The sequence below is a fragment of the Cydia pomonella genome, chromosome 21 (genome assembly GCF_033807575.1).
Source record: "Cydia pomonella isolate Wapato2018A chromosome 21, ilCydPomo1, whole genome shotgun sequence".
NCBI classification, from domain to species: domain Eukaryota; kingdom Metazoa; phylum Arthropoda; class Insecta; order Lepidoptera; family Tortricidae; genus Cydia; species Cydia pomonella.
Window position 1 is genome coordinate 7,576,331 of NC_084723.1, and position 17,761 is coordinate 7,594,091.

General features: G+C 36.4%; 1 protein-coding gene across 1 annotated transcript; it reads left to right on the top strand.

Moving 5' to 3' along the window:
- The first annotated feature begins 410 nt into the window (after positions 1–410).
- Positions 411–17,234, top strand: LOC133529587 (uncharacterized). Its single transcript, XM_061867333.1, has 11 exons — positions 411–529; positions 8,134–8,288; positions 8,416–8,567; positions 10,135–10,217; positions 11,062–11,207; positions 11,939–12,010; positions 12,892–13,065; positions 13,893–14,048; positions 15,149–15,321; positions 16,412–16,489; positions 16,900–17,234. The coding sequence occupies exons 1-11, from the start codon at positions 469–471 to the stop codon at positions 17,186–17,188; spliced, it is 1,539 nt and encodes a 512-aa protein (XP_061723317.1). The 5' UTR covers positions 411–468; the 3' UTR covers positions 17,189–17,234.
- Positions 17,235–17,761: the final 527 nt, after the last annotated feature.

A 17,761-nucleotide genomic window follows, 5' to 3' on the forward strand; every position in this document is an offset into this window, starting at 1 on the left:
AATTTCCCACTCTTACAACTATTTTTACAGGTACTAAACCTAAGACAATAGTGTAACTACTTATATATAAAAATACAATTTAAAATATATCATTAAATCTACAACATAATATATACAATGCTGACTATGTGAATTCATTCAGAGAAAATGAGAATAGGTCAATATTCTCCGCCATTACGTTGAGGGTCAAAATGATAATTTACAGCTTATACTACTATATTTATACATGTTAAATTTCTCGAAACAAAACCTAACGAGACCAACAAATTAAACAAACGGCAATCAAAATCTCATGTAAGAAAACACGCTCCAGCCGGTCATCATTCTGAACGGAACCAAATTATTATCCGGCTTACTTCAGGAAATAAATTTAAAAAACAATAATGTTTCTATCGACCGTGAAATTGTGAATTCCGTGCAATTATTTTTTGCTCTTTTCTGATTTAGTTACTGCTTTGTCAACTTGCAATGATTTATAATTTTAGGAAGTCGATTTTGACATTACTATGCGCGTCATGCCATATTCTAGGTAAGTCTGATGTTTTTCTTTCGTTTTTTATTATTTAGGTAGGGTCCTCGCAATACATCAAAATTTAAACTTAAGGTGGTTCGATTAGGTTACCCAAAGCTTAAACCTCACTAGATGGCGCCACAATTGCAAATTTTGAGTTTTAATTTTTTTGTGGAGTAGTCTTTGGTATTTCTATACCGTAAATTATGTTTAGCGCACTCTTTAAATAAATATTGAAATATTAAAACAAACATTGAACACTTCATTGTACAAAAACTACCCCTTAATGTCGACAGAATGTTTCTTGACTCTATTTCTAACTATCACTCACACATTCAAACAGTCGTACTGGGATCCTTGTAGTAGACAATTTGGCACAGCGTGAGTAGGCTTCAATAGCGTTGCGGTATGTACGTGGAAATACATGCAAGAGGATGTGGGTTCGAGACTCATAAATTTTTTTTTTGTTATCAGTATTATCAAGTGCTATTAATAAATTATTTTATGAGAAATATGAGCGTTTTTCCATAAAAATATTAAAAATCTGTTTCTCACACATCATGATATTTTTGGGTTCTTCCAACTCAGAATCACTAGCATAATCAATCCTCGTGCTATAAAAACCCGAAAATTTGTATTGAAATTTTAGTTTTACACTGAAATTTCTTTCACACTAAAATGTGACGTAATTGTATGGATATTTTAGGATATCTTTTTTTAATGCTAGGGTGGAGAAAATTCTAAGTAGAATGAACCTAAGAAAGTCCAAATTTGTAAGTCAGATTTTCCGGTATTTTTTTTCAAAAAAAAAACGCTGTTTTCCCTTACTGCCCAGCCTTTAAAAAAGTAGGTACTATTTTACAGATTTGTTAGATGAGTTTCCCAAACGCAGTTATTCCTTGCAGCTAATTTTCTTATCGCATTTTTTCCCGAAAGCGATTATCCTAAACACTTTTTTTTTCTGCAGCTTATTTTTACAGTCGCTTTGCTTCTGATTCCGATATTTTTTTGTCTGAATTTTAACCTGCAGTTAATTTTTCCTCTGCAGCTTATTTTTACAGTCGCTTTGCTTCTGTTTCTGATATTTTTTTGTCTGAATTTTAACCTGCAGTTAATTTTTCCTCTGCAGCTTATTTTTACAGTCGCGTTGCTTCTGTTTCTGATATTTTTTTGTCTGAATTTTAACCTGCAGTTAATTTTTCCTCTGCAGCTTATGTTTACAGTCGCTTTGCTTCTGTTTCTGATATTTTTTGTCTGACTTTTAACCAGCAGGTAATTCATAAATTATTTTTGTTTCGTTTTGTGTTTTTTTCTGTTTTTTCACCCGTAGCCATATTTCCTAAAAGTTTTCTCACTGTTCCGTTTTTTCGTCTTGTCGTGTTATTTTAATGTCCGCGGCCAGCTACCAGAGGGGTGAAGGGGGGGGGGGGATATATTATATATAATTTGAAAAAAAAGTGGAATTTGTATTTATGTAAAATAATCATAATATTTTAAAAAAAATGTGTAGCACCCATATTAATCTTTTAATGTAAGGTACACTCGGCTAATTCCGAAAATCGGGATATTCCGAAAATTACTAATATCACTAATATTCTACTAAACGCGGCTACATTATTTGCTCAGATTAGTGAGCGAGTGAAAAATTCCCGCTTTTTTGACATTCGGAATTAGACGACCATCGCTAACTCTGTAATTTGGTGAGTAAATGAATTGACTGCTTTTGTGTTGAGGAGATTTTCGTTTTTTAACCATTTTACATAGGCTCAAACTATTCTAAAAATAGCCTGAATTTTATTATATTTTCAGATTTACCCGAAGTGGAGAATTCCGTGTCACAGAGTGTTCTGGAATTACCCGACCTTGTTTTCTCAAAGTGACAGCCAGTGGTTCTGAAACAATCAAAGGCTCAACTATTTTATTTTAGTTTTACAGAAGGTAAATTTATTTGTTGGCCTGAGCCCTCTCGCGCATGAGAGGAGGCCTGTGCCCAGCAGTGGGACGTATATAGGCTGAATTATTATTATTATAAATTTATTTGTTGAAGGTACTTTAAAGAAATTACTAATAAAGACTGTTGATTAAGACTGTTAGGTACTTACTTTGAAATTATAATAAGTATCCATAAGACAAGCTAAAATATTTTCAAAGAAACATTATGTTTATCTACCTACGAGTGGATACTTAATTTTTTGTTATTGTTCGAGATGTGCGTTGATTAAAGCTGTTTACCATTGTATTTTCATTTCCAAATCCCTCCCAAAATATACTTTTTTTTATGCCAATCGATTCCATTCCTATCTAGGATCAAAAGCTAGTATGGGCCAAAGAAAATTTTCCAGCTATAAAAGCCACTAATCGAAGAAAACTTTTCCCATACAATTTGTATGAAAATGAAAACTTATTTTTCACATGCTATTTTTTTTGCTCTCTGTAATTAGTAAATTCTGCTCCACATGTCTGGAAAAGGTTTTCTTTAATATGTGTTTTTTTTACTAAGTAATGTACCATTATCATAAGTGGACCTATTGATACTGGATAGAGTGGATAGGAATGAAATCGATTGGCATAAAAAAATAAAAGTTTTCATTTTTATACATATTGTATGTTTTCCTCGATTCGTGGCATTTGAAGCATTTTTTTGTCCTCTTTGCAAGTGTATATTAAAGTTTGAGTACCTCAGATTCCTGACTTACATCGACCGGGATATAGACCGTGATTACCTTTTTTATTATTCCTGATCGGGTAGTTCCGAAATAAAAGCTTGACAAACACATGTATAAGTACTCCTATAAGCCTAATCGAGTAAAAAGAGCAGGGAGGGTAATTTCAATAAAAAAAGTAATATGTACCTTATGCGACAAACACATAAAACTCATTTTCAAATTTATTCGAATTCGGGATTGCACGTTTGCAACGTGTTTGCAACGAAACAAAATAACTAGATTTGAAATGCTTGTATCTTAAAAATCTTACATTATTTATGAAAAATTATGTAATATCGTTTGTTAGGCTATACCATCTAGTAAGTTATTAACTATTTCCGTATCACAACTTTGCTATACTGACTGGTTCATGGAGACACATTACACCTTATCAACTAGTGTAAAAATCATTCGGAATCACCCTAGTGCACCTTATGTTGTTGCGGACAAGAACAATAATTTTGGCACGTCGATGTCTTGTATCAATATATTATAACATTTGCAGCTGACCGTACACAGGCATAACAAAATTAACATGGTTCGATTTTTGTCATTTTGGCTACAGAACCGTCAAAAATAGTTTAGTATGACCTGTATGACGTTCTGATACCGCACGGTATCGGCACCGACAAGTGAGGAATCGGTCTACCACTACGGAACCATACAGAATATAATAACACAACTTATTAGCTTATATTCTTTAATATTAAAACTTAAACATAAAAATGCACTTTTCCATATATAATGTTTTGTAATTACTACAATATGAACCTAAGATTTAAAAAAAAACATTAAATAAGCTATGGATCAAATCAAATTATTTTTATGATAATATTTTGTTTTGTTTTTTCTAAGTAGTCACACTACCATATATATAAACTTAAATAAATATCATACACCAAAGAAAAAGTAGTCATGTCCACCGGCGGCCGAGCCGGGAATCGAACCCAGGTCTTCAGCTTACACGGCTAACGTACAGACAGACGGACATGGCGAAACTATAAGGGTTCCTAGTTGACTACGGAACCCTAAAAACGCGTTTGTAAACAAATTCGAGCATGTTAAAAATTGTTTTAGGGAAATATTGCGAGCAACAAATATACTACAGAGTAATAAAACGAATGTAAAAAAACGCGTTTGTAAAAAAATTTAAGCATGTAAAAAATTCGTTTAGGAAAATATTGCGAGCAAAAAACTATACTACAGAGTAATAAAACGAAAGTGAAAAAATACGTTTGTGAACAAATGCGATCATAAAAGTCGCTACCGAGAAATAGTAAGACAGGGAAATTAAAAAAGTGGGAAAATTTGCGACTGTGAATAACGGCGAAAAGAAAATTATCTGCAAGGAATAACTGCGTTTGGGAAACTCATCTAACAAATCATTTTACAGCAGAATTAAAACTTTTTTTACGATACATTTAATTAAACTACAGTGAGTTACAAAATTGCATGGCCTTCTATTAAAACTTTTTTTACGATACATTTAATTAAACTACAGTGAGTTACAAAATTGCATGGCCTTCTATTTATAACCATTATAAAAAGAAATGAGATATTTACCATGTTTGTTTATATTATTGATTTCCCGATATTTTGACACAACTAGAAGTTTCACACAATGCCTAGGGATAGAAAATTATTTATTTATTTTATTTATTGTCAATTTCATTCAACGGATCACATCATATCCAATTTATGTGTTTATGTATTGCATTGTTTTCTACCTAGTTGGTTATTAAATTCTGTTACTGCAATAATCTTTATCTACATAAAATATACCAACGAAAGTTTAATAAAGTATATATTATAAAATAATAAGTAAAATGAAGTACACAAAATCAGGAATCACATATGACAATATCATTCAAAATCGCCTCCTCTGGCTTTGACACAGGCCCTGAAACGACGAGGCCAGTCATCAATAGCGGCACGCACGATTGTCATGTCTAATTCCGTCACTGTCTTAACTATGGCCCGCTTGAGGGAGATAAGATTTGTGTGGGGTTTAGCACAGGCTTTCTCCTCAATAACCTGCTATATGGCATAATCCAGGGGGTTAAGGTCCGGGCTGGAGGACGGCCAGTCTTCGTGGGTAATAAAGTCAATTTTGTTCCTTCGAAACCAGGCTTGAGTTGTTTTTGCCTTATGTGCAGGAGCTGAGTCTTGTACAAAGATCCATGGCTGGTTTTGAAATAGGGTGTGGCTTAAGGGCTTCACTATTGGTTCGAGAACGGTTTCCAGTTTCCGGTTTTCACACCTCTTTCACAGAAATGAATCTGTGTTAGCCCTGAGTATGACACACCCAAAATCATGTTTGGCGGGTGCCCACATTTGTGCAACGCAATAGGGTTGTTTCCATCTACAAATCTTAGGGCATAATTGTATCCCAATAAATTCTTTTGGATTATAAGAACACGTTAAACTACTTTTAGGGGACCTGTAATGACCATATTTTTGTAAATATTGAATTTAAAATATCTTTTGGCACACGTCACGTGACCAAACTCGAAACGTCATTGAAGATTCTGATGACGTCACAACTCTCGGATTGACACTGTTGACAGTTAGGCGATTAACAACAAATGACAAATATCAGTTGACAGTTCGTATCTTCTACGTGTGTATGTAGTTATGTGTCAAACCATAAACTGTGACGTCACACAATTTTCAAAGAGCGTTTTGGGCGCGAAAGCATCTGTCAAAATATATTTTGTTAATTTAACATATTTAAAGCCGTTTTTAGTATAAAAAACTGAATTTTAAGGCAACTTTTAGTTAATATAGAAAGTAATACAAGCGTTTCAAAAAATTGGAATACGATTCTCTTTTAGGCCCCAATTCATTATAGATACGACGAGATAAGCGTTATGTGTGGTATATAATTATAGCTCACAAATCCACCACATTATGTATTTTTTTATTTTTTCGGTAGCATTTGTTTTAACGGGAATAAAGAGGTTGCAAATCGAGTAACAGAACTTCAGAACAGATATCATTTGATATTTACCAGTCGCTTTTCGGTGAAGGAAAACATCGTGAGGAAACTGGACTAATCCCAACAAGGCTTAGTTTTACCCTCAGGGTTGGAAGGTCAGATGGCAGTGGCTTTCGTAAAAACTAGTGCCTACGCCAAATCTTGGGATTAGTTGTCAAAGCGGACCCCAGGCTCCATTGAGCCGTGGCAATATGCTGGGACAACGCTAGGAAGAAAGAAAGAAATCGAGTAACAGAACTTAGTAACCAACTAGGTATAATAGTTATGATGTACATGTCCATATCATGTTGGAGTCATATATTAGCCAACTAATTATTCAAGATCAATACACTTAGCTCCCTTAGGTATTGGCCTAAGTACAATCTCGGGCAAAATTGAGTTTTATAAAAATGAACTAGTTTCTAGGTCATATTTTCTATGAATTGGTTATTTTTGTAGACTCCAATTTCCTGGTTTTTCGCGGACCAGAATATCGATGATTTTTGTAACTTGATTTAGACGTTGCTATCATTTTCAATCCAAAAACACATAAAATCACAATTCAGAACATGCGGCAGCGTTGTTTTCTATCAAGTACGTCAGCGTTGTTTTCTATCAAGTAGGTACGTCAAGCACCAGGGCGGCTACCGGGAAAATCGAAATTCGTCAATTTCGGGCATTTTCCTCTGTCACTCTAATTACGTCTTAGTGAGAGTAAAAGAGAAAGATCCCCGCAATTTGCGAATTTAGGTTTTCGCAGTAGGCCCCCAGGTCCTGTCAAGCAGTGTTGCCAGGCGAGCGGAAGAGAATTATCGTACTTGAGTGTCAATATTATTGTACCGTTGAAAAAAATATCGTATGCCAATCAAAAAGGCAGCCCCTAAAAATGTCGAGCAAAATAAGCTTAAATTTCCAATTAATAATAAAAAAAAGACAATTTTCGTCTAAATTGCGCAAAAAATCTGTTTGTTTGTGTATTTTTGGGATAGACTCAAACGGTATACAGGAAATTGAGACATTTTAAACTTTAAACTTAAACCAAGGAGCCGAACACCCAAAAGATACTAATTTTAGCCTATTTCTAAGAGAAAGTGTCATATTTTGCTTCAAATTACTAGACTTTTAAGGTGGCATCATCCAAGGGCTGAAATTATAGTACTTTAGTGTACGATAATGCTCTTTGGAACATTATGTCATACCGGGTCCCAAATTATCGTACATGTACGACAATTATCGTACGCCTGGTCACACTGAGTGTCAGTGTCGACAGAGTCAGCTAAAAACGCGTCAAACATCGCAACGTCGCGCCGATGGCCGTCCGAAGCATGGAGTGGCAACGCCGCAATGTATTTGTACACGACATTTGTCACACACACATGAGTAAAATTTATAAAAATATAACGTTGATTATTGCATGATTTCTGTATGAAACAAAGTTTTTCTATTAATTTAGCGCAAATGAATATTCGAAAGTAAATAGATGCGCAACTATTTATGTAATAATATTGTGCAATTAATTAATAAATAGCGATTGTTTTTTGTATGAAAATCGAACCACCTTAACAAGCCGAAGCTGAAAAAGGCATAGCAGTGCATGGTTGCTTGTGAAATCTGAAATAATGATTTTAGAAGCTCTTATTTAGTTTCACCCGCCCCGTTGTCTGTCTGTCTGTAATCAAATCTTGTAAGTTAAGTTTCCGGTTTCCGATGAAGTAAAAAATTTGCATACATAGGTACATGTAAGTCGGACGTTAATGCAATATTATGGTACCATCGAGTGGATAGACGAGATGGGCATAGGAACTCTGTGATAAAACAAAGCAACCTAATTGTGTTTGGGCTTTTGGGTCGTTAGAATAATCTCGAGGAGTATAAGTTGCCTGTGGAAAGAAATGTAGGTACAGTCAGCTATAAAAGCTTTTACCAAAAACTTATTTCAGTTTCAGATGCATCTGTAATCAAAGTAGCGACAACAGTGCCTCCAGATGTAGGAAAAATACTTGAGGATACAAACATGACAGAAGTCAGCGAGATTCTCAATAAGTCTAGAAGAATCATCGCTGGCGTTGAGTCTGTAGCGAATAGGCCTTACATGGTGAGGACTTATTTAAACTTAAAATACACTAAATTAAGATAAAAAGTCAGCTTGGAACACGCTCTGACATATCTTGCCTTAATTTAAAATTGACTAAAATATATTTATCATAACTTATTTCCATTAGGTATATCTCCAACTGCCGGCAAACAACCCCAAATACCGAGACTATCGCCGATGGCTTTGTGGTGGCGTCATCATCCACGATGAGTACATACTGACCTCCGCGGCGTGCATCGAAGACGCCAGAAACTTCTACGTAGTTTCTGGAACGTACAAGTGAGACCGCTTGATTGTGAACTTGCAGTGAAGTTTGAATCGCTGTAGTTTGGAGCAGTCTAATGAGTTTTTGGGTCTGGTTCCTCGATGCAATTACGTATGAGCTTCAACTGTGGTTACTCAAAGAACACGAGAGGGGTCCCATTGGTGCGTCGCATCGTCGCAACGCATTGCATTGGGCATGTCATAAAAAATATACGTATAATGTCGCAGCGTCAACGCTGCGACGACGCTCTGGCGTGCCAGAAGTGAGTGTAGCGTGCTACAAGGCAACGCAACGCACCAGTGGGGCCGGGCCCTAAGTCTGAGAAGTTACACCAGTTTGACAGCACTGGCTTCCCTCGAATGCGGCAGACCGATGAAGTTATTACTGTTAAAAAGATGACTAAATTCATATATGTCTTTATTTATTTATTTATTTTTACCTTTTTAAGTATATTTGCACGCATGTATATCTTACATTATGTTATCTTTCTCGTATCAATCTTATAAGTTAATATACTTTACTTTTCATTTTAGCTCACACCACATTAGCACTTGTTTTGTCCAAATTATAATACATATAGTGTACACTTAAACATAATAACATAACTCTAAGCCATTTAGTTTCCGACTAACAGCGAGTAAGGGATAATATATCAAGGGTCTGCCTGAAAACCAGCGTTGTAGTAAATACACTGCAACACTATGCTGAGGCAAGCTCCTTTTTAACACTCATGAATATTTCTCCCTCATATATACAACTCAATTTCTTAGTTTTTAAGTCTGAATTTAAGGCTTATTTGTATTAAATGTCACTGTCTGTTAACTCTGCCATTTCATGTGATGTTGAATAAAAAATTTCTATGTCTATGTCTATGTCTATATATTATTTAACAGTCGTCGCACTTACTTAAGTATACAAGTATAGACAATATAAAAGGTAATAATATATTAGGGCAGTAAAGTACGAAATGTATTTACTGGCTGAGGTGTGTATACTATTTTTTATTCCGGAGCCGGATAGCGGCAATTTGTATCTCTCCTTGTAATTACCATGTATGTTGTGGAAATGAATAAAGTGTTTATTTTTCTATCTAATATTTAGCGCAGCGGACCGAAAATGTATGCTTTCCGGCCGGAAAGCATTTCGGTCCGGAGGGCAGTAAAAACTTTTATTTCTAATACCCCGGATTCTTGTCGCGATGACGTCACAATAGGGTGACTTGGGGAGCAAATGGAACGGTAGTAATTAATACGGATTCATTTAGATAAGATAATAATAATATGTCATATAGTGTTAATGTACCATAATATACCAAAAAATTATATTTATACATTTTATTCGGTTAAAATCCGTAAAAAAAATCCCGGTGAAATGACTATATATATTAACTTATCTTATTCTTTATGTATCATTTTGTGCAACCGTTCTATTTACTTTCCAAATTACCCTATTGTGACGTCATTGCGACAAGAATCCGGGGTCTATTTATTTCACAGTAAAACTTATGTTGCTGAAATAAATCACGACAATGTCGTCTCAAGCATCAAAATAACAATTATAATAATACAATTAAATTAACAGGCACAGCGAGGACTGGTCTTCAACTAACAACTTATGTATAAAAAATGGCGCAAAGAAGGCGATTTGGAAGTGTGTTCCGAGAAGTAAGTACTTATTGTATCACAGCTTAACACTGATCAGATCACCTTTTCCAACAGAAAACACTCGGCTAATAGGAACATTAAATACAATTATTTATCCCGTACTTAGCCTCATACTAACAAAATATGGATATAATAGCAGATAAAGTTATCAGATATTAAAGGTAGAAGTAGTCACTTGATTGTACACAACACAGGTTTACAAAAATTAATTAGGTACAGGAATGGAACGGTATTCAGATTATCGAGTTTTTTTTTATTGAGGTGGGGCGTATATCCTGAAATTACCTACCATAATATACCTACATTTACCTTCTGCAACAAAGTGTTGGAACAACTTGCCGCCACCAATCAGGAATTTTAGGCTGTGTGTCCACTGCTGTGGCAGCCTTAAGCAATTTTTTCTAACAAGTAGGTAAAGCGACACACAGACAGTATACTATAATTATCAAGCATACATCTGTCCACGCGTGTGCAGTGGTAATAAGTATTACTTGTACTCAACTGTTTTGTACCTATATCAAGCTAATTTCTTGGACCTCTGATCAAGCGAAAGATTCCAAAATTTAACCATAAGCGTAGCGAAAGTGGAATCGTTAACTTTGCGAGGGTTTCAATTCACGAGGGTTAAATAAACTTTGCTACCGAGAGCAACACAATTTTTTTCACTATACCAACGCGAGGAAAACTAGGTAACTGTAAAACATTTAAAATCAAATTCAAATTAATGTTATTGTTTACAATTTTATGACCAAAAAATTTTTTGAAATCTAGTGCCAAAAAAAATGTTGGACCATTTGCTTTCTCATTAAAGACACAGGACACTAAACCCCATTTGCTACCACAGACTACGTGTTCGACGGGCACGAGAACGACAACATCCGTTGGATGAACAACGACATCGCCGTCGTGAAGGTGGAAGACGAGTTCGACTTCGAGCGCAGGGTCCGCGGCTGCGACTATGTGCCCAAGCCCATCTGCTACAACAATCGGGTATTCAATACGAACGTCATAGGACATACTCAGACACAATATTAAATATTCGTGTTAAACACACAAATACCTACATAAATCAGCTTAGCTAGGTTTAAATACCGATAAGGGCGACAAGTTGAGTATCTCATATTTTCAAGGTTTTATAATGTAAGGTCAAAATTTAATTTAAAATTTTGACCTTAGGGCAATTAGGAAGATTGAAAGTCTAGGGAAGGTTCTTTGGCCAGCAGTGGGACACTTTAAAAGCTAGTTAAAAAATGTTTTGCTGGTAAGAACTAAAGCCAATTGTCTTTTTAGCTGTAATTTATGCTCAGATTTCTTAGTTAAGGTCAATGTGGTTAAGACCGACATATAAAATTAATTGCAGAAACGACCATCAGTGTCCTAGGGCAAGAACTCGTATTTGTATGTATACGTAAGTCACTCAGTTTCTGTCAGAATGACCCGACCTTCTGTAAGTAAAGTATGTGTACAAACGCAAGAGTTAAAAGCAACAAAAGACCTTGGAGACGATCTTCCCTTATAAACGGTCTTTACCACTTTGAACTTACCGGTTTATCTGCATAACTTGGCACCCAGCTATATCACAATCATTTTGTCGTCGAAGTAGACATCAATCATGGATAGATATTGAACTTTTCTCCATTTTAAATAATGAAAATTAATATTTTAAATTTGTGAAATCATTAAGCAAGTAGTATAGTTTTTAACATATTGGTATCCCACAGAGTTCAACGTTCGAGAATCCAGGCAACGCCGGCATCATTGCCGGCTGGGGAAGCACGTTGAAATATGACGACGTAAGGATCTTTCATCACTGTCTTCACGTCTATCCTTTTTACAAGACTCTTCATCTCGCTATTCTCATCGCCCTGCCCGCCAAAGGACCACAGCTCGTCCAATAAGCTGGCATTTGGCTCGTTTCTTGCCAGAACGTGTGATCTAAGGTATTCCTTTTGCGCTACGACATGGGGTTCTTCAAGAAAAGGGTATTCAAGGGTTGGCAACGTAAGTGGCTCCTCCGATGTCGCTATGTCCATGGGCGAGATTGACCGCTACCCATACCGCTGCCCACTACATAAAAAAGGACATTTTCTGCTGAAAGGGTAGGGAAAGTTACCAATATTTATCCTCTTACAACAAGATAGCAGAAAGCGTCCGACAAACGGTCTTCAGCCATTTGGACCTCCAAAATACGCCCTCCAGACTGCACAATCTTCACTAACTTAATCTTCACTTAAATAAAATAAATATCATGCGACAATTTACACAAATCTACAGTAATATCAATAAGGCTTATGTTGCGGGAGCTAGACGACGATAATTGTAAAAACTGTATGGGGTGCTAGAACAGTTGTTATAATTATCATCGTCTATCGTCGTGTTTTCAGGCACAAAAAAGGCTTTTAAACAGGATAGCACAATAAAAAGTGAGACGCAATAAACAATTATCTCAAAATGAAATAGGTATTAAGAGAATGTTGGACTGACATGTGATTTTACATCATCTTCACACTGTTTAAATTATTTTATACGGGTTACTCGCGTATTATTTAGTCGAATAAACGCTCGACATGTTTCGATCTGTTTTGAGGATCTTCGACTGCAGCACCGACTGCACCATCTCTATCGATCGCTCGACGTTTTTTAGAGCTAAAACTTCTTGTTACATTATTTTCAGTGGGTAAACACCAACAGGAGGGAGATGAACTTGAATGTGCTCAGAGAGACCGAAGTGCACATCATCAGCAAGAGGAAATGCAAGCGACGCTGGGGTTCGAGATACGCCAACATCATTGATAATTATATGATCTGCACTAAGGATCTCATTCCGGACCTAAGTGAGGTTTGCGAGGTAAGTTTACAAAAAGGTCTCCCATTCAATTCTCACTAAAATCTTTATTTTGAAACATCGAAATTGCATTGTCTTGGCAAGTTTTGATGTCTAGGCAGCTAGAAGTATAGGTGACAAACAATAGATTGCCATAAAAATATGTCGGAATACAAGAACCCGATATTTCTAAGTGACTCGATTGAATTGTATCACCTTCAAAATCATTACCAGCTGAAATATGTACGTGCTACTGCTGGGCACAGGCATTCCCCTCACAGGCGTCAAAGTAAACCTTTGACAGTTAGCTATAACATCATCATCAGTATCAAAATCGCTATAAACACTGTGATATGTGTCCTCTGTTCAACGGGACCATTCGTTTCTTTTCGTTTTACACACCTTATTTCGCACGCTTCTGGTTGAGAGCGATTGGACCGGTGTTCCATGAGGTCGCAACTTCGAATCTTGCCTGGAGCAGTGAATTCTTCCAAATTTCCTTTAATTTTAAAATTTGTGGTATCTGGTACCGCTTGCTAAAAAAACTCTCGCTCAGCAGAAATTGAAGCCGAATAACACTAAAACATACTCATAGTGTTGTGTTCCGGTGAGTAAGGTTGCCAGAGCTCAACAAGTATGCGGATTGTTAGGGTCGGCAACACGCATGTAACTCCTCCGGAGTTGCAGGCGTACATAGGCTACGGAGACTGCAAACGTTTGTAAGTTATATTTAGCTTTTAACGTACATCTTAACCAAAGGTACTTGCCTTAAGTTCAGAGATTACACCCAGATAAGATTAAATGCGTTACTCTCTACTTCTGACAAGACCCGTTGATATCTTTAATTTTAGGAAAAATACGTGGATTGCACTGACATCATGTACTCCGGAGACTCGAGCGACAAGAAGATGCGACGAGTAATTGATCCCTCATCGCTGGTGCTACACAGCCCCTTCCACAATGATTCTCTGCGCAGAAACTCCTACAGCAGCGGAGGTTTCTGTGAGGTTAGAATTTACTTATATGGCTTAACACCTTCCCGCCCTATGATATTAAGCATTTACGCTTGCGATTCTACAGCTATTTATATTCCCCATCACAAACTAAGCCCAAAACTCGGGCAAAGCAGACAAGCATAGATATAAGACATTCGAAAGTGTGATTATGAATAACGAATACTGACCTTGAAGTCATACTGAGGTAATAAACAATTTTATAATGGAATGGCAAGCAATTGCCATGACGACAAACTAATTCTTTTTCTGTACAAGCCCATTCTTCTATTCCCAAGGAAGCTCGCGATCTTTTTGACATGGCTTATTACTCCGCAATGTAGTCTTGCCGCCTGCTTGTTCAAGCGAGACTTCCATTTTTCGAAATCTTATCCAAGCTATACTGATTCTTCCGCTATGCCAACATCTTTTTTCTTTTTTTTTAACTTAATGTATATGCTACGACGAATTTGTGGTCTGCCCAACAGTGACAAAGCTTCCATTTTAGAATGCGTTTGCTCTATCTCCTATTTCGACGATAGATGCTATTGATAATGCTATTTCTAATTAGCGACTCCTTAAATGAAAACTTGATAAACTTTAAGATCTTTTCATTCCAGAAAGTGCTTATGAATGGACACTGCAGACATACTCTAAAACTGTTTAAATAGTATTCGTAAACTGTGTCAGTAATAGGATGGATGCTTATTTTGTTGTTGATATTTTCGTCAGATTGGGAAAAAATGGCTGGTATTTAAAGAGCTGGGCGGAATAAATAAGAAACCAAAGTTTAATTTTTAATTCTATTTCTTTGTTTAATAAGTCGTTTTACAACATGTTTATATTTGTAAGTGTATAAATATAACATTCTTTTATTGTTTAGAATAATTTGAATCCCAAGTCGTGACATGAATAGATAGATGATAAAAAGTATAATAAAACGAATGGTAACTCATGCGGTTTCGTAACTCATGCGGTGAAATTGCGTTTAATAAATAAGTATGTACAGAATAGGGAACTCTATCTATCCACCATATTTTATCGAAATCAAAATCTCACGAATATAAAAAATGGAGAACAAAATAAAAATCGGCCCATAATGTTTATTATAATAGAACGATCACGGCGGTCCCCTGATAGCGGAAGACGGCCACGAGCCTTTGGTCATCGGAATCATCTCCGCGTGCCTCGTCAAGGAGCGCACCAATAAGTGTTACGGCCCCTTCCTCTACACCAGCGTCTATAAGAACAGGGTGCTGCTCAACTGCGCTATATTTAAGAACAGATCGTAAGTTGTGTTGATGAAGAATAATCGGCTTTTCGTTCCGAAAGGTTTTAGAGCGTTTCGAGCGCTGTCGCTATCCTATTGGCATTAACCATATCTATATTGAAATCCAAATCTGTAAGGACCATAATATTATGGAAAGCTTCGGATCTTTATAAAATAACACTAAAAGGAAAGTAACAGTAGCATTGATCTGTTCTATGAATAACTTGTATATCAGTCGGCATTCGTATAATACCTATATCTCTTTCTGTGTTACGGCCCGTTCCTCTACACCAGCGCCTGTAAGAACAGTAATTTGGACCAAAATGACCAAATCCACACTCTAGGCACTTAATGATTTTTTTAACCCTTCACCAACCCTCCGTAATAAAAAAAATGTAAACGTTTTCCTGTTCGCTGGACAAGAAAACTCTACATAACCTTTTTTTCTTCCTATCATCTAATCTTTCGATTCCATAGGTCTCTACGACGCTCGAGACACATTTAGCATCACCGGCTTCCCATGTTGTCATCATTAACTCGTATATTAAAAAATAACGCTATAAGACCACGGCGTTACGTAGGCTACTGTGACTAACAAACTTAAATACAGAGATGCATTGATCAGAAGAACTTCTATCCGTACACCTAGCTACAAAATGCATGTCCAGTTTTTGAATGAATTACATTCATAATCTGTCCATGCACCTTTCCAGCTTATATATATACATGAAGGTACCACCGTGCACACTCTTAACAACTGATCATTCGTAAAGTAAACCTCATAGCAAAGGTACACTCATGGGTGTACCCTTTGGGAGGGGCAGGAGAGAGCAGGTGTCAACTGTACCTGGTGAAGTGATTGTCTGTATGAAATCCCTGGTTTGTCCCCCTCTGGGCCATAAGCTGGGTATGTCCATGGGTACCCCGATGGTCAGATAAGATTGTTACTGTTAATACTATTTCATTACTATGTAGCCAGGCCAGAAAGTACATGTAAATACACACATGTGATATTATAACCATCAAACAACCCAATAGCTTGCAGGTGTCACTCGAAGTTCTGCTTTTAACTAAAGGTTTTATAAATATCTTGTCCATTATTTTACAGCCCAGAATGCACCAAGATGTACAGATCCAGTATAACGCACACGGAAACTGTGATGAGTTGGGTTGATCATCCTGATGGGTAAGAAGCTCATTAATTGGGTATATTTGTTTATATACTTTAACAGCATACTACAGGCCTTTTGATAGTATCCAGAGGTGATTTTTGTACTGACCGTTTTACAAACATTTTTAAGGGCAGCGAGCGTTGACATGAAGCCATTTTTTCAGCCCCCTTTATTGAGCAGAGGCTTTTAATTTTGTTTAATGTTTTAATATGCTCATCTAGTTCCAAGTGCCCCTAAATACACATCGCAACAAATAAATATGCTTTTTCTTGGTAACGAAACACGATTTTATACAAATTTCATCAAATTCATAGTCACGTTGTCAACAGTTCATGGCTGGGTACCAACATTGTAAATCCTCCATATTAAATTTATTCTATATTAATATTTTAGTGAATACGCATGAGATATTATTAATTTTCAGACCAGCCAAGAACGAAATCGCTGCTTTACGCAGAGCGCACGAACAGAAAACGAATTCAACACAAACAAACGAAGAACACTCGACAGACGGAGTAAAGGCGAACATCGGGAGTAATGCGACTAGTGGGTTAAAAGTAACTGTTGAGCTTAATGCGAGTGCCAATAAGACAACAGCGTCAGATCCAGTAAAAGAAGTACAAGCGACTACGAAGACACATGCCACACACGGACAGACGAAATTTGTGGACAAAGTACAACAGCACGGGGGCGTAGTATTGAGGTCCGGTTAATATATCACAGTATGACTGTATTGGTTAATAAAATAGTTAAAATTTATTTCAACATGTTTTTATTTATGGGTTAACCCTTAGTCCATAGCGACAACGGCAACATACTTGCCATCATACTATAGAGAAGAAGGTAAGCATAGAGTGCTCACTCCATACATCAGTCTTAATAGGCATCAAGGTATTTAATTTTTTTGATAAGATACCAATCCAATGGTATACTGCCAGCAGCCCATGAAGATACCTAATTATTATCAGCTCTTTTCCTTCTTAAAAGTAGGATTGCCTGCATATAGGCTTAACGAACTTACGGGGTTAAAAGGAGAAGAGGAGTTTTTGTACATGCTCAGAATATATATGTTTGCCCATTGAACAGTATTAAAAATCTTAATTGAAATTCTCCCGATCGAAGAAGATCTCGCACTCTCCATCGATATATTTTGAGCGTTAAGGCAGATATTAATATGCGTGAGCGTTCTTGTAACTCCCCCACACAAAAACTGAAAGAAGAAACTTAGCCCATGTTCTGTATTGTAAGAATTCATATGAAAAAAGAAACATTAAGAGAAAAGAGTA

What these genes read in the sequence shown, in the direction of transcription:
- LOC133529587 (XM_061867333.1), top strand. Translation starts at nt 469, where the DNA reads ATGATTTATAATTTTAGGAAGTCGATTTTGACATTACTATGCGCGTCA. An exon ending in CGCGTCATGCCATATTCTAG is followed by an intron (nt 530 to 8,133) that starts GTAAGTCTGATG and finishes AACTTATTTCAG; the next exon opens with TTTCAGATGCATCTGTAATC. An exon ending in GTAGTTTCTGGAACGTACAA is followed by an intron (nt 8,568 to 10,134) that starts GTGAGACCGCTT and finishes TTAAATTAACAG; the next exon opens with GCACAGCGAGGACTGGTCTT.